This window comes from Tupaia chinensis, unplaced genomic scaffold, assembly GCF_000334495.1.
Source record: "Tupaia chinensis unplaced genomic scaffold, TupChi_1.0 Scaffold000415_1, whole genome shotgun sequence".
Lineage (NCBI taxonomy): Eukaryota > Metazoa > Chordata > Mammalia > Scandentia > Tupaiidae > Tupaia > Tupaia belangeri.
The window spans coordinates 1,727,907-1,751,991 of NW_006159920.1; the positions used below are offsets into that span (position 1 = coordinate 1,727,907).

The following is a 24,085-nucleotide window of genomic DNA, read 5'->3' on the forward strand; positions in this document are numbered from 1 at the left end:
ATGGCCAAGATCTTAAGGACTACATATAAAATTAAGATTTGGGAGACTTTCTTGTGAGCATAGGTATCAGTTTTCCTAGGTAAAAATTTGCTTCCTAGGTCTTGGATCTGTTTGTCAGACAGCTGTGTTCCAAATCCAATGTATTTATTATCTTTTTTCTAACACATTTTATTGCTTTAATTCTATTACCTGCCACGTAATGTGTAGCATAAAATATTACAAACACATGCATATATATTTTTTGGGGGGAGGGGAGGGGGTGAGATTTTTACTACAGAGTGTGTGTGCATTTGCCAGAGAGACAGAGAAAGAGAGACAAAAAGTGAGAAATCACCCCAGGGGGAATGGCCATGCCGCAATCCCTTCACCTCCATTCTCCTCTAGAGATCTTGGGCACACACACACACACACACAATGTCTGGCATGAGTTTTAAGCTGCTGGGTCCAGAACTCGAACCATGGTTGACTACATGGGAGTCCAGTGACATAACCATTACCCAATCTGCTGGTTTCTGTGACAGATACAGTTTTTTTTATTTTCAAACTTTAAAAAAATGTTTATTTTGTTATTATTATTATTTTTTTACTCTGATGAGAAAGGAGACAGAGAAAGTGGGAAAGCCGCTGGGTCCAGGACTCACACTGCAGTCAGCCATGTGGGAGTCCAGCACCCTAATCACCATGCCACCAGCCAGTCCCCCATGGCAGATATAGTTTTTAAAAGTAATTATTCTTATTCTTTCACTGAAACAGAAGCATACTTAGGGGTTGACCAAAATCTGCATTCTATGCTAAATTTCCATGTTGGTAATTTCTGTGGAGAAATAACTGGTAAACCACATTTTAAAATACTGAAGGTCAGGAATGACTCATATGCCACATCACATAAACCTCTTATTTACCAATGTATTGCCTTCAAAACGTCAAATTATGTGTTTATCATGACACAACAAGGAGATTAAAAAGAGTAGCCACAGAGTGAAAAAGATGTTTACATGTATAGCCAACAGGACTAATATCTAGATTATGTGAACTCCTAAAAGTGAATCAGAAAAAATCAAGTAATCTACTAGATAGACACAAGGCTTGAACCAGGGACATTATGAAGGGAAAGTCTCTCAATGCAGATATGGAAAGATGTTCAGCCTCATTAGTAATCAGGGAGACACAAAGGAAAATCATAGCGGATATCGCTACATCCACCAGATCCGCAAAACCTTGAAGTCTAATATCAAGTATTTGTGAAGATGAAGAACAGTGGAAACTCAAACTGGTAAGAGTGTCAATTTGGTATTAGCACTTCGAAAAACAGGTGATAGAACTAGTGAAGCTGAAGATTTACACTGGTTGTTGGGAAAGTCATGATGTGTATTTCTATTTTTCTATGCAAAAGTGTATCCTGACTTTTCTGATGACCCAATAAGTCCTACCACCTAGCAGCTTCACTCCTAGTTCCATATGCTAGAGAAATTAGTTCACATGCGTAGGGATATGTATGCAAAATATTCACGGCAATACTGTTCACAGTAGCCCCAAACATTCCAGGTACAGAATGAGTAAATAAATCATGGTATCTTCAAACCCTGGAGTATTACATAACAATGAATGATCAGCTACACACATGAGCACAGATTAATCCCATAAGAATAAGTGGTAGGTAACAGAAGCAAGATACAACAGAGTTGTATCTTATCATATGAAAACAGCCACATTGAAACTATATTGTTTAGGACACTCCTATAGAAGGCAAAATTATAAAGAAAAATCAGAATGTTATTATTATGAATGTCAGGAGAGTAGTTACCTCCAAGAGAAGCACTCCATTTTGACCAGGGAGGGGCGCAAAGGGCGGAACTGGGAAGCTGTCAGTATTCTATTTGAGAACCTGCATGGTTGTTACATGTATGTTCGCTTTATCAATATCATTAGTTTTTTCAGTTCTGTTTGTACATTTCAGCATATATAGTCTACATTGAAAATGTTTTAAAAGTTTAATGTACATTAAATATTTATAATTAGAAATATACTTTATCTACAGAAATAAATTATAAATAACAATTAATCAGGTCAGCCTATACTTTAATAGTATAAATATTACATATGTCAATAAAAATAATAGATAATAATATAGTTGCAATATTGGCAACTAAGTAAGATATATAAGAGCAGTAATGAATAAGGATTATTTTTAAAGTATCTTATATCAGATTAGAAAAGGTAAAAAATATTGATATATTAGATTGCAAGGCTCTGGGGACTCTGACATTAAGATACATTGCTGTATGGGGGCATAGGTTGGTATACTATCTATAGAGAGTTACTTTTTTATTTTTAATTTTTTTGTGAGTTTTTTGCTATAGGGCGTGTGCGCTTGCCAGACAGACAGAGAGAGACAGAGAGACAGAAAGTGAGAAATCCCCCCTCCCGGGGTGGGGGGGTGGCCACACCACAGTCCCTTCTCCTCCATTCTCCTCTCGGGATCTTGGGCACGCACGCACATGCGCCCGGTGTGAGTTTTAAGCCACCGGGTCCAGAACGCAAACCGCAGTCAGCTACATGGGAGTCCAGCGACAAAGCCATTACGCTAACTGCTGGTCCCCATAGAGAGTTATTTGGCATGCCTTTCAAAATTTAAACTACAATAATTCTTTTTATTATTTTTCTTTTTTTTTTTTAAATAGTGATTTTCTATATAGGGCACATGTGCCTGCTAGAGAGACAGAAAGAGACAGACAGATGGAAAGTGAGAAATCCCTCCCCCTCCCCAGGAGAGATAGCCATATCACAATCCCTTCTCCTCAATTCTTGGGAATTGGGGCATGCATGCACACAGGCCTTACATGAGTTTCAAGCCTCCAGATCCAGAACTTGAACCATGATCAGCCATGTATGAGTCCAGAGACAAAACTACTATGCCATCTACATAATCTTATTTTCCATTGCAATAATTTTACTTCTAAGAAGTTATTTTGTTACTTTACTCACAAGTGTGAGAATGTACAAGGATATTAATTACAATCTTGTTAGTAATGGCAAAAGATTGGACACATCCCACATATCTAGCAAGAGAGGAGAACTAACCAGATTATAGAACGGTAAGTAATGGACCATATACCACCAAAAAGAATGAAGCAGCTCATTATCCTGCTATGCTATTATACCCCAGATTTGTTATTTTAAAAAAGTGTAAAACAATATTTAAAATTACTTGCTTAAAAAAATTTTAGCAGAATAAGTGTGTGTGAGAACTTCCATATTTTTAAAGAAGATCTCTACAAGAATTCCTACATTTTATAGTGTAGGTATTCTTATACACACTGTATTATTGCTTCAAAAGTTTGTCAAAAATGTCTGTATGCATATGTTTAAGGAAAAAGTTTTAATTAGATGATTAGATGATTATGAGCAAGTATACAAAGTTTTGGTAAAGATTCTTTTTTGGGGGAGAGGTTTTTGCTACAGGACGTGTTTGCTAGCCAGAAAGAGAGAGACGGAGAGACAGAAAGCGAGAAATCACCCCCCAAGGGGGATGTCCACACCACAATCCCTTCTCCATTATCCTCTCGGGATCTTGGGGGCACGCATGCACACCTGCTGGGCACGCATGCACACGTGCTCAGCATGAGTTTAAGTCGCTGGGTTCGGGACTCAAACCGCGGCCGACCACAGGGGTTTCTAGTGACAGAGCCATTACGCTAACTGCTGGTCTCTCTCTCTCTCTCTTTTTGGGGAGGAGAGAGATTTTTGCTATCTGGCGCATGTGCTCACCAGAGAGACAGAAAGTGAGAAATCACCCCTCGCCTCCCCCAGTAGGGATGGTCATATCACAATCCCTTCTCCTTCATTCTCCTTTGGGGATTTTGGGCATGCACACACATGCACCCAGTGCAAGTTTTAAGCCTCTGGGTCTGGGACTTGAACCATGGTCAACTATGTGGGAGTCCAGAAGCTTAACCACCATGCTGCCTGCTGGTCCCTGGTAAAGATTCTAAGGGAACTTCTGAAAAATGTAGTTCCCACATGTAGAGCTAACAACCTGCTTTGTTTGTTTGTTTTTTTAAGTCTAATTCTACATCGAAACAAAATATTTCTTTTGATACAGATGTGTTAGTGGCATATTTTACATGATATCCATGCCTAGAATAATTACTTTTGGGGTCAAAATTGATACAAAGGAAGAGAAATAGAAAGGAAAATAAACTTCAAGGCCAAGCCAAAATGTCACTTCTGGTGTAAATGTCTTCTCTGGTTTTCAGGCTAAATATGTCTTTCAAAGTGAGTATCATTTTGTTACAAAATGTGACACACAGTATGAGAAGTATGTATCTCTTCAGACACATTCATCTTTGTCACATCTGTTACTTCTTTGTTGTCACACAACTAGCATAAAGAAAATGCTAAGAACTACTGTCTCATCTCACAAATACGTATAACATGTGTATCACCACCCTATAATCACATAGAGACACTCGGGGTATGAACTCAGAAGACTGTGGGCGAGGACAGAGCTTTGCTTTCTCTATTCCCTATGGTATCTGGTCATGTTTCTATACGAATCTCCATGGCATCCGGTCATCAGAGGATGCTCAATAGAATTCTGTTGAATAAAAGAATGAGTTCAGTGCATCAATATGTTCGAAGTAACTTTCTATTCTGCCCTCGGGTGATTTCATTCTTCTCTAGTAACAGATCTCTCTGCTTGGCTATGTGATAGAGGTAGTTCCTCATAATCTGTCCTACAAATAACACAGATTTAGTGGCTAGACTTCAAGTTCCCCATTAGCTTTGTTGTCTTTTGGTTTAAATGTTAGAGAACATACCCTAAACATTTTTCTCTTTTGGGTTTATTGAGAAATGTTAAAAGTATTCAGTAAAGGTTACCTTTTAATGCCTGTGCTGAAAGAGGTGTACAAATGATGACTGTTCTTATTAGAGGTGGAAAAGGATGCAATTGGGTGGGGAGGTGAGATGAATTAGACTCTGGATGATGGATTTCAGATTCCATGATTTGAAATACCTCCCTTTTCCGACTATACTATACCTTGCATGCCCTTAAATCTTTAAATATTTTTTAATGTTTTATTTTCCAAACAATTTCCTTACTTTTTTTTTTTTAACAACAATTGCAAATGTCTCAAAATGGAGCACATTTAGGCTGACATCACAGCAGAGAAAGGACGAGGTAGGCAATCAGGGAGTTTTGCCTGTTTGGTTCACCGCCATAGCCTGTGTCTAGAATAAATGCCTGGCACATAGCAGGAACTCAATAAATGGTTGATGAATTAATAAGTTCCATAAAAGGTAACATACATGAAAATTCTGAGGAAAAGATAATGCATTTTTAATTCCCTCTATCACTCACAATCCAATCTATTTTTGTAAGTGAGCAATAGCAAACAGTAAGTAAAACTCGTAAAACCCCATTTCTGCAGCTAGCATGAGCCAGGATACATGGTAAAAGACAGCCTGCTTCTTTTCCCTCCAACACATCACAAAGGTCAGAGAGGTCCATAAGGCCCTGCAGTGGACACAGTGCAGAGAGCAACGTGCGCAGGTATGTTCACAAAGCTGGTCCCAGCAGACACCGCAGGTATGTTCACGGCTGGTCCCAGCAGACACCGTGCGTTTTGTGGGGATACCTCTCCTGAGGTTCTAGCCAATGCATACATCTCTCTGCCATTAGCAATTTCAGAGAGAACCAATTACGGGGTATAGATAGATAGATAGATTTTTTTTTAAAGATAGTACGTGAATATTCTGAACTTGTAAGATTCAACTTTAAGCAACTCCAAATGGGAGTGACTGAAAACTGCCTGTGATCCTCAATGCAAGTCCAGTACAGCCAGGGTCACATCTGCATGGAATGTAGTGGGGGAAGAGTGGAAAAATTGAGTACAGTGGAGCAAGTGCCTGGCTGAAAGGAGGCGTGGACATCTGCACAGTTCTGTGTCTCCTCCTAGCAGTTTTCTCTCAAAAAGAAAAGCTATTAAGCCCAGGCAAGCTGCCCCCTCCATCCCCCCCGGCCCTCATCCCCGACTGGCATCTTCTACTTACTGCTCCTGAAAGAGGCCCTGAATCCAAAATTATATCCTTACTCTTCTTACTCTTGATCCTTGTAGAAAGCCACTAGGGAGACATTCAAACTTGTTTTCTCTTGATAAAGCCTTACTTTCTAGCAACAGGGTCCCTTCACCTCACTCCAATGCCACATGTCCTCAAATCCATCAGTCTTCATTATCTACCTACACAGTGGCTGTGGCAGGTTGGCAACAGCTGTCAGAAGAGAAGCAACACCCAAGCAAGAATTTGCAATCCATGCCCAAGATCAGGAAACAGGGTCATATTTACCCATTTGCTTTCCCAAGAGGCTTTTCCCAAGAATTCTCTATTATGGCCACAAGTAGTGCATGCCGTGTTTTATGCCATGGAGCTCTATCTAGCTAAAGTGGAACAACACCAATGTCCGTCAGTCTGTCCCATGTACTGTTTGGTTCCACATGTTCCCTTTTACCAAAATTTCTATCTGGAGCTTCTAAAGGAGATCATTTCCATACCTCCGGAAACCGTATCCCTACCATCACTCCTAGTCGTCTATGAACTTAGCGTTTGAAGAACAATCTTTCCCATAACCTGTTTCTCCTACTTGTTAGATTTAACAAGGCAGATTTAGTCAAATCCTGTACAAAATAACTTTTTAACTGACATAGAAGGGGAGAAAAAGTAAGTGATAGACCAAGAGGTTTGTGTAGAATTTCCCAGGAAAATTCCTGCCCTGGGAGCTGCCACTTCTCTCTATGCCTCCAGCCTCTAAGCCGGCTCTCCCCCATTTATGCCAGCCACACCAACTCCCTGCTTGTACCCCTCCACCCCAGTGGAGCACACTGTCGGGCCAGAGGCATACTCACTTGGGTCTTGTTTGCCTTGAGCCACCGCCAGCTAATCCACTTTCACATCTTAGTTTGCTCTCAACTTGGCTTTCCTTCCACCAAAATGTAAAAAGTAAAATAGAATTTAAGCTCGTGCTTTGCTGCAGCAGGGCTGTCTGGTTCTAGAAACTCGCTCCTTCCAGGCAGATCCACAGCAGGGACCAGCCTTGCCACAGCCCAGCATTCACTGCCAAGGTCTCAGAGCCCAATGGGAAAGGCTGGAAGACTCTGTCTGGAGCAGAATCACACCCCCACCAAGGCCACAATGGGAGTCACAAGTTGGTATCGAGAAGTCTGTGATAGGCATTGATACTTGCCACATGCCAGCCTGGAGACACCGGACTGGGCGATGGAACCACTTCCTGATTTACTCTGCATTGCTGTGGATTTGCTGCGAAAGGGTGGGGGGTATACAGTAGCAGCCAGAGAGAGAGTGACAACGGTGTTTGTTTTCTGCTGTAAGAATCAACAAGCTGGTCTATTAGGGTTACTACAAAAACACTTTTACACCTACCTGAACAGGCAGGAGACTAGCTTGGGTTTGAGTATTAGGTGTGTCATTATCAGGCTTTGTTACTGAGCAATTACATTGTTCCTTCCAACAGGATGAAGGAAGAACACTAGATGATCTATAAGGTTCCTCTTTCCTGCAAGATTTACAATCCCAAATTTCAGGTTCATGCTGAATCAAATCTGGCCCCTGGCCACCCTTGTGGCTATAACATATAGATTAATCTACTGGCAAATCACCTTTCCAGCATCCCTATTTATAAGGAATATCTGTGCGAACCAGAAATGAAGAAATTCTGAGCAGGCCCAAGTACTCTTAGTACCATGAGAATTCTTCGGAGGGCCTGCAATCTGCTTCTGTTCAGCAAACTACGCACTGGCTGCTGTCTTTTACAAAAATAACTTGCTTTTTCAGTAACTGGTGATTTTTATGGGCATCTCAAGGTTTTCAAGCTGTGAAATATAAATCAAATCATTAAGTAAAATGATGTCCTAATGAGAGATTTTGCCCCATGAACCTAAGTTGATTTTTCAGTGAAGTGTACTTCATACGCTTCGGTGGCATGCAATAGCTGGAAGCCAATCTTTTATTGAGGAACTTTTCATGTAGAGGAAAGTCTGTGACCTCAACTCCTCACACTTTATCAATCTGTTCTGAAAGGCCAGCACATTTATACCACGTTAATGTCACTGAGGAGGAGGCGGAGCTGTGCTTCTGGGAAGCGAGAGAACAGCCAGAGTGAGGCAGCTCCAGGCGTCCAGAGGACAGTGGCATCCTCTGCTTTGTCCTGACCTCTGCTGCCATCTCCTCCTCCCCCAGCCATCTGCCCACCGCAGATAAAAGTAACAAAGGAACTAGACTAGGAAACAAGTTATTTTCATACCTAGACCTAGGCATGAATTATTAAGAAAACTAAAAACAAACAAACAAACACAAAAGAAACATAATTTGGGTTTACTTTGGAATGACTACCATATCCTTGACAAAAATTAGAACACTTTCATCAGGGATTTATATGAAAACTATGATTCGATACACTGTTGGGCATGGGGCATCACTGGGCTCAAGAATACAAAGTATAGAAAGTCCAAGTTTGATTTCAGATATATCCACTCCAAGACCTACTAACAGGAAGTGCAATTATATACTCTTTTTAGGAATTAATGTAAGGTTTAGGAAGTATTTTGATACTAAATGGGAAGTAGCATAAGCTCTCCCTATCCAGAAATATTTTATGGGCCCCTAGCCCTCCGTGAGACAAAGGGCAGATGGAAGGAAGCACTCAGGACCCCTTGGTCAAGTGAAGAGTGTTACCTGTGTGAACTGGCAAGATTTTCATTTGTCCTGATACTGCTGAGTCTCCACATTCCCCCATGCTTGTTTTTCTCTCAGGTGGAAAAACACAGTGGTCTAGAAACTCTTAAAATTTCAGGAAGCATGTTGCCCATTTTCTTGCACAGGTGGGCCCCATGGTCACCTGGACATGTCCCACTACAGATCTGCTGTGCCCCAGACACCCTCACAGGGTCTCAGGAAGACCTTACAAATGTCAGGAAGCAGGAATTACTGCCTTCCTTGTACAGAGGAGGAGACTGAAGCAGGAAACGATTATATGACCATTCAAGGTCATGCAACCAGTACACAGTGGGCACTGAATCTAGGCCTGATCTTTAAAGCCCATCCCTCTTCTCCTCCATCACCCTTTCTTCTCTGCAGTAGATGCTTCTGGCATCCCCCCAGAGGCCCTCTCCTGCCGGTGCACCCACACTCCAGCTCTTGTGCCTGCTGGCTGCTTACAGCTCCCGGCTGACATAAATGGTTGGCCCCTGGCCTCGAGGTGGGGCACGACCTGTATAATTCCTGCCGAGAGCTCGTGAAGGGATGAGACTGAACTGGACTCCAGCAGCAACTACACGCATATTCGCCTGTGCTCCTTTCCTACTGCTCCCGACTTCTGCTCTTCCTTCCTTCAGAGCACCTTCCATAAGTCACATGCACGAGAATCTCAGTCACAGACTCTACCTCTAGGGAATTACACCTAAGATGTATTCCTTCAAGTAGCCCTGTATGCATCCCTGTTCTCTAGGGCTGTTCTTTTCTATTTATAAACTTATTTAAGTGAAGAGATACCATTTCCCCCCCTCAGTCTTCTGTCACCCATCAACACTAATCCCTAGAGGGAAAGCAAATTCATAAATCTAGTCCAAGCTCTTTTGATGGCGGCATTAGCCCACTTTTTCTTAGAATAAAAATAAAGAGGCCCTTTATCACTAGTGGCGTTAGCAGAAGACTAGGGGTGCCATCTTTTCTCTTTCTGGTTGTCCACCTTTCCTACCTACAAAAATAGAAGCTGGAGGACAACAGGGCCTTGTCTCATTTGCTGCTATACTCTCAGCATGGAGAACAGGGACTGCCATGGAGTAGGGAGGGCCTCCACATAGTGTGGGAATGAAGAATGGGCATATGCCAAACCAGGTGCTAGACCCTCGCCAATGCACCACTGCATGAATAAGGCCCTCTCTCTGACTACCACCCTTATACCTAGTGGCTTGCCATGTGCTTCCAGTGTGTAGGCACCTCAGCTGTCAGGTTCTGATAAGCCAGATGAGGCTCTAGGGGAGGTCTATTCTCAGAAGGCGCCTGCCTATCGTTATAGGCATCATATAATGGCCTGCTATCAAAGCAATGGTGACATTGTAGGAATCCGAGAGCCTTCTTAACTGGACCCTTACCATCTCTGACCCTAGCCTTCTCCAGTCAGTAAAACAAAACTCGGTTATGACCTACTACACTGATTTGACAATGCAGTTTTAAATCACTGAGTTAGATCCTGAACCCTCCAGGTTTCTGCGGACATTTGCCTGGCCCCCTTTAGCATATCAGCCTTATCAGCTCACCTTCCACCTCAGATCACATTAGCTTGTTACTCAAGTTCTCATTCAAATCACACATCAGCCCTGTGATGTTCCAGAAGTGTTCTCCCTTACCATTTCGGCAGAGAAGAGCAGGTGTAATTCAATTTCACTGTCTCCAGTCAGTCTGAACAAGTCTAGAAATTCATAGCGATTTTTGGATGGAGAGTGTTAAGGGTTTGTAATGTACAATTCAATAAGCATTTACTGAATGTTTCCAGCATGACTATCCTAAATAGTAAATACATGCCCTGGGATGCCTGCAGTAAAGATAGCTGCTTCCGTATCATTACAAATTATTTGACAGACATCCATCATGTTAAACAATGAGATACTTCCCTGCTGCCACTAAATTACTCAGTCTTGCCTGACTAAAATTCTGCAATTCTGGATTTTTTTGAAGTGTGGCTCCAAAGCCCCATCATTTAGTACACATATAGGCAAAGAAATATTTAGTGGAACGTCCTGCTCATAGTACCATCAATAGATTCCTGGAAAGAGTAGAGAGGGCCTCAGATCATCATGAGACAAAGTCAGCACACCATTGGTCCTAAGGGAGACCACACTTTTCATCAAATAGGCATAAGGTAGAATCTAATGATGCAGACCTATTTGAGGGTTGAACAAAAGCTATTAACACCATTTACTGAGGCACTCATACTGGCTTGGTCAGTATTTATGACAGAATTAAGAACATTAGGCTGTTTTCTCATCAAGGGAGAATTTACAGCTTAAGAGAACAACCCAGTTCCTCTGCTACAGGAAAAAGTGGTTGAATTTCCTTCTCTGGATTTCTTAAAGAAAAGCCAGACAAGGGGGTTTCCAAGTGATAAACCCTGGGTGAGAAATTAGGAGGGGGCACTGGTCCTCCCTCCTAAACCTTGTATTTTTTCAAAGAACTTGGATGAAACCACAGAAGACACATTTGTCCAATAATGTTGAGAGATACAGCTAACATAGTGGACAAGGTAATTTATATTTGTACATGCTGGAATACCAAGATGGACTAAGTAAGAGAAAAATCTAAGAGTGTAAGCTAATAGTTCCAAACTCAGGCTGCTAAGTCACCCAACCAAAGGAGAGTAGTCCATTAAAAAGAGGCCCTGGAGACTGCATGCATCAACAAAGGACACACATACCAAATCGGAGGTACTGTCTTAGGGGCGGGGTACACACTGGCCCTGGAAGACAGAGCTCGATGCACACGAGATAGACATGTCTGTCGCATTATGCACCACTCCAGAGGCTGCATTTTCCATAGAAATTATTCACTGGAGTAAACTTAGAGGAGGGCAACTGGGATGTAGTAGCATCTAAAAATATACTAACATCAGCAATAGCAGGAGAAACTGAGGTCTTCTAACTTAAACAGAGATGATTAGGAGAAAAAAAAAGGAGAAGCATCTTCAAATGCACCCGTTAGAGCTGACACTGGTCAAATGTGGGACAATTTAAGGACTAAAATGAATGGTCCTAGATTAAAAACCATTGAATAATAAAATAACCCATGAGCTTGTGCTAACAACAAATATCTAAGCCTTAGTTCCTAAGGGCAAATAGATGCAAAGCAGAGTAAAGTTGTCTGGCATCACTTTGAGTCTAACACAGAGAAAAGTCTGATGATTGGTTAACAAATGATAGAACCAGAGGGCAGAACTTAAGAACGTTCAAAGATCCTCACAGCTGGCTAAATAATTGTGCACTCCTATAGTATCTAAACCTTTGCTTTCTCTGTAATAAGAGTAGGGATTAACCTTTACTGAATGCCTAACAGTTACCGTGTAAACACAGGTTACTTAATCTTCCTAATGACTAGCAAGGTGAGGGTTGTTATCTTTGCCGTAGGCCATGTGATACAGAGAGTGACAAAACTGGGATTTGAAACCAGGTGTGTCCAAATTCCTTCCACCACAAGAGAGCATAGAAAATTCACGTGGCATGATTAGAAGGGTACCCTAGGGCCCCATAGCTTCTCAAGCTGGTCTATCATGGTCTTTTATGCTTTCCTCATCTACCCAGGTGAACGCTGTCACTATTACTGCCACTACTTTGGACTAGAAGAGAATGACTGGAATACTTCTATAGAAATGCATTGGCTTTTAGAGATTGTTTTTATGTATTTATTTTTATGCCACAGGGTGCATGAATGTGTACAAGAGAAAGAGAGAAAATGAGAGAGAGAGAGAGAGAATGCTCTCCACCCCTCAGTGGGGTCTGGTCATTCCACAGTCCTTTTTCCTCCAAATTATCATCCAGTCAGGATACTGGACATGGGTACACACACCCACAGGGAGCCACAGGAGCCAGGATTCGAATCTCCATCAATCATGGCCTTTTCTGCACAGCACCTAGGACTGTTACAAGAATTCTGGTTTCTGCGCAGCAACTCTGTGAGGCGGTCCGCTCCCTGCAACCAGCCGTGCATTCCCTTCTGGTGAACATGGCTTGGGTTACCGCACACAGCCTACTTAGTCACCGCTCTCTTTTTCAGGATCTGCTTACAGGGCTCCCTGGCCTTCTGGTACAGTCAGGGAAAATGTGACATTGTTGATAAGACCTACAGATTCGAAGGGACCCATGAATGATCTTGCTGAGGAAGGGCGTGCATGGAAGACACAAGGCTGCCCCATTACCAGTGTTCTGTCAATAGAGTTGGAGCATGTTCAATTACAAGGCATAGTCACAAGCTCTCTCTCCATGTTATTTCAAAGAGGAAACTACTACGCATTTTCTAAGTTTTGTGTATGGACTGTAGAATCTCCCAACATCTCCTGACTTTCTACCCACATCTCTCGCCTAAGATCAGAGAAGATGGTTTCCACAGCCCAGGTTCTCCGGCTTACTAAAGCTTTCTGCTAGGCGGTAAGGAACCTCATAAGCTTCTTTAGCATACTCAAAGTACAGCGTTTATCGGACTGCTTTCAGACCGCTGGTTTCAGCTGCTCTTAATCCTGGTGTTCCCTGAGACCAGGCACTGTATCTCCTCTATTCATTCACCCCATAAGCACCTCTGTATACCGCAGGCCAGGAGGACAGCAATGGAACAGACACAGCCTCTGCCCGCACCAAGGCCTCACGGACCAGGTAAACAGACAGACAGAAAACAAAAAGTCGCACAGATACAGATTCACACTCAACAAACAGCCCACATCTCTCTACAGTATCCACCAGAGTTTGGCACATGGTGGGTGCTTTTCCATGAATATGTGGCTGATGTTTTCATGGGGTGTGCAGGAAGACTGACCAGCTGAGTTAATCTTACCACTCAGAGTTCAATGCTTTGACTTTTAGAGTGGAGGAAAAACATGACAGCGAACAAGAGATCTGGATTTTAGCTCTTGTTTTTCCACAAATTACTAGAATTCTTTTAGGCAAATCCTTCAGCCTCTCTGAAACTCAGTTTCCTTACATATAAATCAAAGTATAAGTACCAGGATCCCTCTTATTAGTGAAATGCCTGTCTTAGAGGTCTTCAAATACAGTCTCACTTACCTTGCCAGAAAGACAAGGAACAGCTGGGCTGAAGTCTTCCTAAGACAAACGGCTCTAGGGTAGGGGTCTGTGTCTAAGTCAGGCTGCTTAGACGATGAATTAGCAGCTGAAGGGATGAATCCTCTGGATCATGAAAACAATAGTCTGTCTAAACATGGGAAACACTGCCCATGACAAACCACTCACTCACTGTTCAAAGAGGAACACTTTTATTCACAGGGTATTCTAGGTTATATTTCTAGACAGTAGATCATAGGAGTTAGGAAAGCACAGAAATAGTTTTTTCTGTATGTTTTCATGAGAAGAAAAAAAATGAATTTTCCATCCACTCTGACAGTCAGTTAAAAATGGCTAAAAACTTGAAGGCAGCGTCAGAGTCACCTTGAGTGTCCTCGAACACTAGTCTAAAGCATGATTAGGATGTTGCCACTGTCATCTCAGCACGTCTGGGGCACGGTCCCCACACTAAGGTCTGAGCGTTTTTGTTTTTGTTTTTTTTCTTTAGTAAGAAAATGTTAAGAAAAATTCTAATGAATGCAGATCATCTTAAAAAAAATACATAACCTGGAAACTATAATTAAGCAAGGACAGTCTGCCGCTTGAGGCTGAAAGAGTAGGCCAAAATACTAGGTCTGGATAAACTAGGGCCAAATGGTCTTTTAAAGCCCATAGCTTCATTAATAAAATCACTAATGTGCAGCAAAAGGTCATCTCATACTCTTTGGGCTCTGGGTAGCAAATGCGAGTAGGTTCAGGCATGGACTCTTTCCTCCATCTGCTGCAAATTCTGAGGGCTGCATTCCTCAGCCAGCTTGAGCAAATACAAGGAATCTTTGCTGCAGTCTCTCTTCTTTCACTGCCCATCAGAACTTCTAATTTTGCTTACTTGCTTTAAGATGTAGGATGCAAGCAACTAAGCTTTTTTAACAAGGCTTTTATATTCCTTACGTGTTGCTTCACACACCTGGCCCTCCTGTTCCGCAGGAACTGAGTCCCAGTAATCTGGCCAAAGAAAGGCCTTTTTCACTAAGAGGACCCTACTCACTTCTGAAATGATTAGTCTTGTCTAACTCTGAGATGAGTCCATTCAAATCATTATAAATTTGAGACAGTGATAGCCACTAAGGTCTCAGAACCAATTCCAACCTCGGCCTCCCTGAGATCCATCTTCCTAGAGGGCAGAGCAGCCCAAGCAGCCCATGTAGGGCATCTCAGAAAGAGAAGCCTACACTCACTCTTCATCCTTTCCAGTTCCACTAAACTGCAGCATGAGAGGTCAGATTGAACCTCCCTACTCCTCTCTACCCTCAGACAGATCTCGGTGCTGTGAGAGGCCTCTTCCAGCTCTGCTCTCCCCACTTTGGCTTGCACAAAGATTCAACTGGATCCTGAGGTTAGGTTCTGCAGTGGGAGGAATTCCTCTGGGGGTACCTCTCCAGCATGGTTATACCAATAAGAAGTCTTAGGGGAAGGAAGGTTGGGACACTGTCCTACCTTGTCACTGTCCACTGTGTTCTGAGAGGTCCTTGAGGCAATGGAGATGGTGTCTGGCTGGCTGCTCCCATCCCCCTGGCTGTCAATATCCTCCACTCCGTCTCTGCAGGAAGAAGAGGAAAAAAAAAACAGGGGTGGGGGTGGGGGGAACCACTGTGGGTTTAGAGCACACAAGGATTTTCTGCTGGGTTGGTGGAGCAGTGCCTCAGCCCTTTCTAGCAGGGATTTGTCTAAAATGATCCTGCTAAAGGGAGCAGCCCCATGTGATTTTCAATGACGTCACCTCTTGTACTTAGTAAACACATAATCACTGCATTCAGTAGGATGATCTCTATCCTACTGGAACTTAGGCTTCTATCCAGCTGCCTGGATTATTTCTGATAATCCCAGAGTTCAAGGTACTCAAATAGTTTTTCTGTATGCTGTAACTAGGATGGGACTTAGTTTATAGCTGGCCTGTAAACAGACCTTATTTTTATTTATTTATGTATTTATTCATTTTTTGACTTGTGTTTCTTCTGCACAAGAAAAGGGGTGTTATCTTTTCTCCATGGAAGATTATCTTTGGGAAATTCCTGATGTTGGACGCTGAGTTCCTGGGTACAGAGGAGGAGCTTACTGCCTTCATTCCGGCAGGTCTTGTTGATCTGATACCTATTTGTGATGATTTCTTATCAACACAGAAGGCCAGGGCATTTTCTCAAAGACTGGAGAACAGCCACAGATTCCGTAGCAACACTTGAGGCTCCCGTGTTCCCGGGTGTCTGACAGGACAGTCTCCTGAGTCTGTGCTGCCATTTAAACCCCTCCCAGGCCCCTGGGCCACAGAGCTGTCCCAACTCATGTTCTTCAACTCTCCAGCTTTAGAATGGTGCCCCCATCCCACACTGAACACACAGCCAGGTCGCCTGGAAACAGCTGAGTGGTCTGTGGCAAGACAGACTGGGAGTGATGTGGGGCGGGGGCTGGATGCTTCTTCCCATGGATGCATTTACCAAAGTCAGGCCCTGGTGCAGCTTGTGGTGATATAGAGGCACTGGGGAACAAGGGGGCTTGATGCCTGATGATCTCACCACATGGCAGAGTGCCATAAATAATGACTCCACTTCAGAGTCCAAACAGTGATCGGGCATATGTGTGAGTGTATGTGGACATGTGTGCACACGCAGGTATCCATGTATGTACGTATGTATCTACACAGTATCTACTTGTCACAAGAAGTATTTTCTTCCATCTAGAACATTCCTGAGTCAACTGCTCTTCCTCCACTACTTGTGCGCTTGGAAAATGCCAACTTATTTTAATAACATAAGCCACACATTCGTAGGAAGGAAAATCTGCTGTAAAAAGAAATTACGTGATGCATTTCAAACCCAAAAATAAAGGACTTTCAAGTCATCTGTTGTTTTGCATTATCTGGGCCACTGTTCCCCACGATTTGTAGGTTGTTGGGAGCTGGCTGTACTTTCTGCTTCCTGCTATTCTGGCCCAGTGTGGGCCCTTCTGGTCGACTGCATATGAAGCTAGTTCTGAGGAATGTGGGGAGCCCATCCAGGAGTGTGGGTGGCACTCCTCAAGCCAGTCTCTCCTCTGTAAACTCTGTCCCCGTATCTAGGGAGGAAAACTAATGGACGTAGTGATGGCCTTGCTGTTCTCTGTGGAATTCACAAGGTCTCTCACCCACCCAGTGCAGGACGGGAGAAAAGAAGGGGGTAGGGATGGCTTTCCAAATTATACCCTTATCATGTTCTAGAAACTCTAGGAGAAGGAGGCTACCTCACAAAGAAGCACCAGTCAGCCTCATCTGAATACCCTTTTACCATGGCTGTGAACAAGCAGTTCTCTGTAACTGCTTCCCTTCTAATTTCTTTATGACAGTAAGGCCTGAAGCAGGTCCTGTCTCCAGTGCCACATGAACTCTCCCCCTAACCTGGACTCTGGACATAGGCAACTGAAATAAAAATGGCCGCTCCCCAGTACAGTTGTAGTTTGTTCTTCCAGCTGGGAAGCTAACCTTACTCTGGCCATGCAGGTGTGAGGGCTTCTGCCCCAAAGAGGTATCTTTATCCAGGGCATTCCCTTCTGTTGCTGCCTGACTCAGGACCAATACTGCTACTTGGTCGGCTCTGATGTGGCTTTCTACCCTGCTCATTCTGCTTGGTACCCAAAGGCAAGCTGAATCCTCCGGATTTATTACAGTAATGAATGGAGGAAGAGAGGAGAACCTGTTCTCACCAATCCCCATCATTGCCAGAACTCTGGCTTTTATCTCTCCCCTGCCCCCACTTCTGTGAAGTTTTTGTGTGCTTCCTTTAGACGTGCCCTCCAAGAGCATCACTGTAAATGTAGGTACTACATGGAGACTTGAGAAAGAAGGGTTTTGTTTGTTAAGATATGCTTGCTATAGCATGCATGTGCTTGCTGGAGAGACAGAGACATAGAGTGAGAAATTGCCCCCTAAGGGGGATGGTCACGCCACAATCCCTTCTCCTCCAGTTTCCTCTCGGGATCTTGGGTATGCATGCACACATGCCTGGAGTGAGGTTTAAGCTGCCACGTCCAGACTCAAACCATGGTTGATTACATGGGAATCCAGTGATGTAACCATTCTGCCATCTGCTGGTTCCAAGAATGAAAATTTTAAGTTATCCACTGGTTTAGAGGAGACTAAAACTCATTTCTCTCATTGCAGAGAAATGTGAGAAATAATTTATCTCAGGTAAATGGCGGTAAGGACTCTGCAGGGGCTGCAGTAAGAACTGCAATGATAACACACCATATCACCCACGTGTTACATCACACAGAGCTCTTTCATGGCCTACCCAGTCCAGAGAGCTCCCCACTCTCAGCTCAGCTCCTTCCTCATGCCTTTCCCACACTCTCCATTCAAGGGCTCACCTAAAGTCCCCTTTCTTTGAATTCTTACAGCATTTATTATCCCTACGATGGTACTGGTTCTTCTTGCCTAACTATTTCACACAAAAGATATAACTGTTACATGGTACATGAGGGAACTGACTCATTTTACACTTCCTTTTTTCTTTTTCTAGCACCCAGCAGAGGGTTGATCAAATAAGAGGTGCTCAGTGAAGTCCAGCTGAATTTAATTGACAGAAACTGGTGAGATGAAAGTAAGGGCCTGAAGCAGGTCCTGTCTCCAGTGCCACATGAACTCTTCCCCTAACCTGGACTCTGGACATAGGTAACTGAAATGAAAATGGCAAGATGGGAATTCATCTTGGGTGGAACTCATGGGCCATCCCAGGAAAGGTGCCACATGCGGACTTTGGCACTCCTTCAGGAGCAGAGGGTCACCTGGCAGCATGTGAGGCAGGCAGAGCTGGAGGGAGAGATGCTGGTTACCTCTTACTATTGTTCCTCTGTTTGGCTGGTGTTTTGGGGAGCTGAATTGGCTCCTTTAAAGCTCCTTTCAGATGAATGATCCTTTCTTGAATCACTTCTCGAATGTTCTAAAAGCTTGGTTTCAATATTGGAGGCCTGGAGTGCCACAGGGAGAAAGATTGAGAACCCCAACTTCCTTCACCTGTCAAAACAGTTCTCAACCCTCCTCCTGCAGACTTCATCTGTCATTTTCAAGAATACTAAATATTTGGGGAGTTCATTTCTCACTTTATACTCCCAAGTATATTCTTCAATCCCAGGGACACACTTTTCTAACTCATAGAACAGGGTTGTGACCTTGATATTCAATGCAGACTTGCACAAGAGAAATTTTCAAAGCATTTAATAATTCAGAAGGTACTGACCAATCCTGACATCTGTCCTGGGGCTTGAGCAGGGTGTGGAAGCCCCACTGGGCTAGGGATCCACACTTGAGCTATTAGATCTTGGGCAGGTCTGGGGCCTGTGGGAGGGAGGGCAAGGGGGTATATGCAGGCAGCACCTCTTTCTCCGTTAGTTATGGATCTACATCAGGACATTTACCACCGAGCCCAGGTACATAGGTTGTACTAACTGAAAGAGAGTCATGGGTTTTTAGCCTGCTAAAACTGCTCATTGAGGGCCTTGCTTTCAGTCCATGAATATCCCATTTGTCTTTGTGCAATTTTTTTCGCATAATTCTGTCTTAGGATACATAAAAGCTGTGCTGGCAATTCAATGAGCAAGGACAAAGCTTTTGTTGGATCATCTTTTCCTTGGCGATGGGCAATCCATGACAAGTAAATGGCCCAAGTCTTGACTCAATTCCTAACCTGCACCCTGAGAGCACTCCGTAAGTCCTTCTGGTGAAAGGCCCCTCCTAGACACTTGTCATGATCAACATGGTCCCACTGCCAGTGGGACTTACTAGAGCCCCTAGAATGTAAATTCCCAGAGAGTAAGTTCATATCTTACTCATAGTTATCCTCTGCAGCTCTGAGCAGAATACCTTTGGAAGGTGTTTAGGAAAAAAAGTTAAGTAAATGTAGAGCAAACCGAGGTGTCAAAAGGTCAGTTATTGTTCTTGTCACTTGAAAGAGACAAGTGGACAGAACATAGTATAAGTGAGCCTTGCTGGGGAAGTCTAACAGACCATTCCTGTCCTCTTCCATCTCTGGTCACACAAGAGACCATTCATTCATCTTTCAGATTCTGGGTCTAACTTTACAAACGAATTTGCTTCTCAATAACTATGTGATGTTGTTTCCCAGACAAGCCCAGAGGCTCAGTGCAGTCTCACATGCTCAAACCCACTCCCCCACCAGGGGCCTCAGCCTGGGTCTGGTGCCCAGCAGAGACCAGCACTTACTTTCAGCACTGTTTTGTTGTCTGAGGATGGGGTGCGCCCAGACCACAAGGCGAATTTGCAGGGGTCGCCTTCCACATGCTCCGTCACACCCAGCTCTGAGGTCTGTAGACAGGAAATGCCTGTGAGAGGCGGGGAAGGGGAGGGCAGTGGGGAAACTTAGGGCTGGGGTGGGAAGGGAAAGGCGACAAAGAGGAGAGGGCCGAGGGAGGGGCTTCTGTCAATCAAACTTAAACAGACTGGACATTCTGTTCATCTACCCGGGATGGAAGGCCCCACAGGCACATGCCTGATTAGCAGGTACCAGGGAGGGAAGGTGAAGAGGGAGGTGCTAAAAGCAAACAGAAGGAAGAACTGTGAACTCTAAAATGCAGACGTGGGAGGTGAGGGTGGGTGCTTTCCAAATAGGAGACATTGTCATTTGTCCAGGATGGTTTTGGTGTGGAGGCAAGGGAAGAGATGAACTGAGTGTTTCAAGATCCCTTCCTGCCCACGGGCTCTCTGAAAGCTGAGAGTCTTGTCTTAGCCCACCTGCCCCACCTACCAGTAGCTTGTTCTTGTAAACATATTTCGTGTGTCCTGAAGAATCTTTGATCTCTTTGCTAAAAACCAAGGAGATCTCAAAAAGGAATAAGTGCCGCTCCCGGCCCTTCCGGATCAGAGACTTCGGGTCCCACACTTGAAAGGCATCCTGAAGAATCAACTCCCCTTGCACATCCAAGTTCTCGTCGAACCCTGAAAAACACCCATTCCCCCACTGTGGAGTTTCTCTACTGCCGAATCCAGGATTCACGTCCCGTTCCCTTCTGGAAAAAAGGTTTTCCCAATTGTTAGTTCTCAATGTCTACAGGCTTTTTGTCTTTCTAATGACTGTAGAGATCCCTGAACACTTATGGAGACATCTCTGCAGAAGTGTAATTAGACCTCCTCCACCCCATTCCTGCCCCACATCGCCTATATACAGAATCAATGCTAGTGTGCTCGCCTAGATCCGCTACGACCTCCTCTCTTCCCACTCTGCCATGAGCCTGGGCCCTCCTGCAAGGGCAGACTCCATAGCCCCCTTTTCCTCTACAGCTCTCCACTGTTCCTAATTAGGAGCTCCAAGGGAGGCTGAAGACAAATGCTGCCTGACTGAGTACCCTGGCTCCTCTTCATTCTCCATTGCCCAATTTCTTATATTTCATGCCTAGGACTCTTCCTTTAATTGCTCCCACACGGGTAGAGCACCAGCCTGTGTCTGTTTATATTTATTCCCCTTGAGTCTTTAAGAGACGTTCTTATACTTCACTACGCGGAAGAATCACCTGGAGAGTTTATGAAACTATAGATTCTTCTCCACCCTCTTCCTCCCAAGAGATTCTGATTCAGTAAATGTGGGGTGAGTCCATAAGTTGGCATTTCCAATAAGCTCCCAGGTCCAATAAGCTGCTGCTGGTGCACAACCATACTCAGAGCAGCTGGTTTTGGAATACTGGGCAGGGGCAGGCTGGAGGGCGAGGGCACTTACAGAGGCAGACGCTATGCTAGGGAGCAGGTGCAAAGAGAAAAGAAAGGGGGATGACATTGTGACAACAGGAATGCATTCCGATGGTTAGTCCAGGGCTCTCTGCTCAAAGTGGGGTTTCCTGTGCTTCGGGCAGTCTAGGCAGTACTCAGACCAGACCAAGTTCTTCAGACAGTAGTGGTGGGGCAGGAGAGCAGAAGAAGAAAATCCCACACATATGCTTACCCACTTGCAACAGATTATACATGTTTTCTTTAGCACCTCTTGTCAGCCTAGACTAGAATGTTGACTCTTAACTCATCTGAAAAATTCCACTCCAATCTGGCTGCTCTGTCCATCTGTTTTGCACTTTATTAGTACTACTCTACAAGGTTTCTGGACTCCAAGAATCTAGTTTAAGCTGATTGGAGTATTATTAGGGATATCTGACTGGACTTTGCTAACGTGCTAGGAAGGACAAAAAGCCGACTGTATAAGAATGTGAATGTACTTGGGCCCAGCAGATGGCATAATGGTTATGTTGCCAGACTCCCATGTAGTCTGCCATGGTTTGAGGCCTGGACCCAGCAGATTAAACTTGTGGTAGGCTCGTATGCGTGCATGCCCAAAATCCTGAGAGGAGAATGGAGGAGGCGTGGTCATTCCCTACCCAGGGTGATTTCTCACTTTTTGTCTCTGTCTCTCTGGCAAGCGCCCACACCCTATAGCAAAAATCTACATCCATCCCCCCGCAAAAAAGAAATGTGAATGTACTTTTTTAAATAATTTTTTTAAGAATAATTTTATTTTAATTTTATTTATTCGTTTTTTTTTTTTTTTTAATTTGACTAGAGAGAGACAGAGACAGAGAGAAAGAGAAAGCTAGCCATCAGGTTCAGGACTTGAACCGTGGTCAGCCATGTGGGAGTGTTCAGCACCTTAACTACCATGCCACCCGCTGGTCCTCGAAATGTGAATGCACTGAACGCCACTGAAACACACACTTAAAGGTGGATAAAATGGTAAATTTATGTGATGCACATTTTTCCACAATAAAAAAGGGGGGCATACGGCTGAAGATGGTGGTGGTGGGTGAGCTTGAGTGGCTGTAATGAGAGTTTCTACCTATTCTGATAACAAAAGCAGTGCCGATGCTATAAACAGACCTGTGGTGGGTGAGGGCTCTAGCACATTCACATTCTGACGCCAGCCTGTCTTAGACTCTAACGGACAGCGAGGTATCCACGTACCTTCAATGGCTTGGGCCCATCCTACCTGGGGCAGGGCAGTAGTCCAGCTGGTGTCGGTGGAGCTCTCACATGCCAAGGACAATTGTAACAACCCACCATTCCTCCTCTCTGCCAGCCTGGCCCCTTGCCTGACATCATGGCCACTTCCCTCCCACAACACGTACATAAGCTCCCTGGGTTTGGGAGGAGGACACTTCCCCAGCGGGCAGGGCAGGCAGGGCGGGCAGCTACCTTCCAGCATGCTGACGTGCATGGCGTCGTTGGCTTTCTTTGGGACACTGAGCATCACCTCCAGGCCATCTTTGAGCTCCCCTTTCCCTTCTTCACAGCAAGTTAAAAGTTCCTAGGGAAGAAAGCCCAGACACAATTAGGACCATTTCTTCTTATTTATTTATTTAGTCTCCCAACTCTCCCACCACCTAATCCATCAAGAAATTACATACCAGGTTCACTCTCTGTAGTGGTTCTCTCAGCTATATGGAAAGTGGGGTGGGGCTGGGGGTTATCTCCAAAGAATTCAACCATCGTTTTTCTTTAAGACAGCTTTCTCAGTCCAATCTAGGCTAGCACAGCTTAATCTATCTCAACGCCCAAACAGCTGGAACTCTAAATCAGCAGCTAGAGCACTCTCATGGACCTGCTCTCCTGGAGACAGAAATGCCCCCAGTGAAGTATACAGAGGTGCCATGTTGTGGAACCAGCATCGAGAGAATAAAGAGAAGTGTTACCATCAACACACACACACATACACACACATACACACACACTCACACATCACTCTACGTCTACTGCTAAAGCCACTTTTATTACAAGCCTCTATTCCCTGAATGCTCACTTCCAACAGGTTACAGACCAGACATTCTAGGCTCATAACATTTCAGAGCTATAGATTTTTAGATCATATGGAACAGGAGTTCCCAACCTTGGGCTAATAGATGAAATTCTAGACTAATCCTCTCACTGTCAGATGAGGAAAATGTGGTGGCCTTCCCCAGGTTGTGTAACACAATGGAGACCATACAAAGGCGTGGAATACGCACCCCCTGAATCCAAGTCCAGCACTCCACCCACCACACAAACCATGTCTCCCCATCTTCCACCACACTGAGGCTTCCACATATGTTCCCTCACTCTTACTTCCTGAGTGTCTCACTTCCTTACTGCAGACTCAGTTAGCACCATCCCACCAAAGATATATATTCATATCAGATCGCCTGGAAAGTCATGACGTATTTTTCTGTTTTTCTATGTAAGAATGTGCTATGAC

General features: G+C 44.1%; 1 protein-coding gene across 1 annotated transcript in view; it reads right to left on the reverse strand.

Moving 5' to 3' along the window:
• KALRN (kalirin RhoGEF kinase) overlaps positions 1 to 24,085 on the reverse strand; it is a 681,131-nt gene that overhangs the window by 229,844 nt on the left and 427,202 nt on the right. The window contains 6 exon segments of the mRNA XM_006154563.3: positions 15,336 to 15,438; positions 18,699 to 18,812; positions 18,814 to 18,833; positions 20,086 to 20,187; positions 20,627 to 20,817; positions 23,050 to 23,161. Coding sequence (XP_006154625.1) covers positions 15,336 to 15,438; positions 18,699 to 18,812; positions 18,814 to 18,833; positions 20,086 to 20,187; positions 20,627 to 20,817; positions 23,050 to 23,161 — 642 coding nt within the window.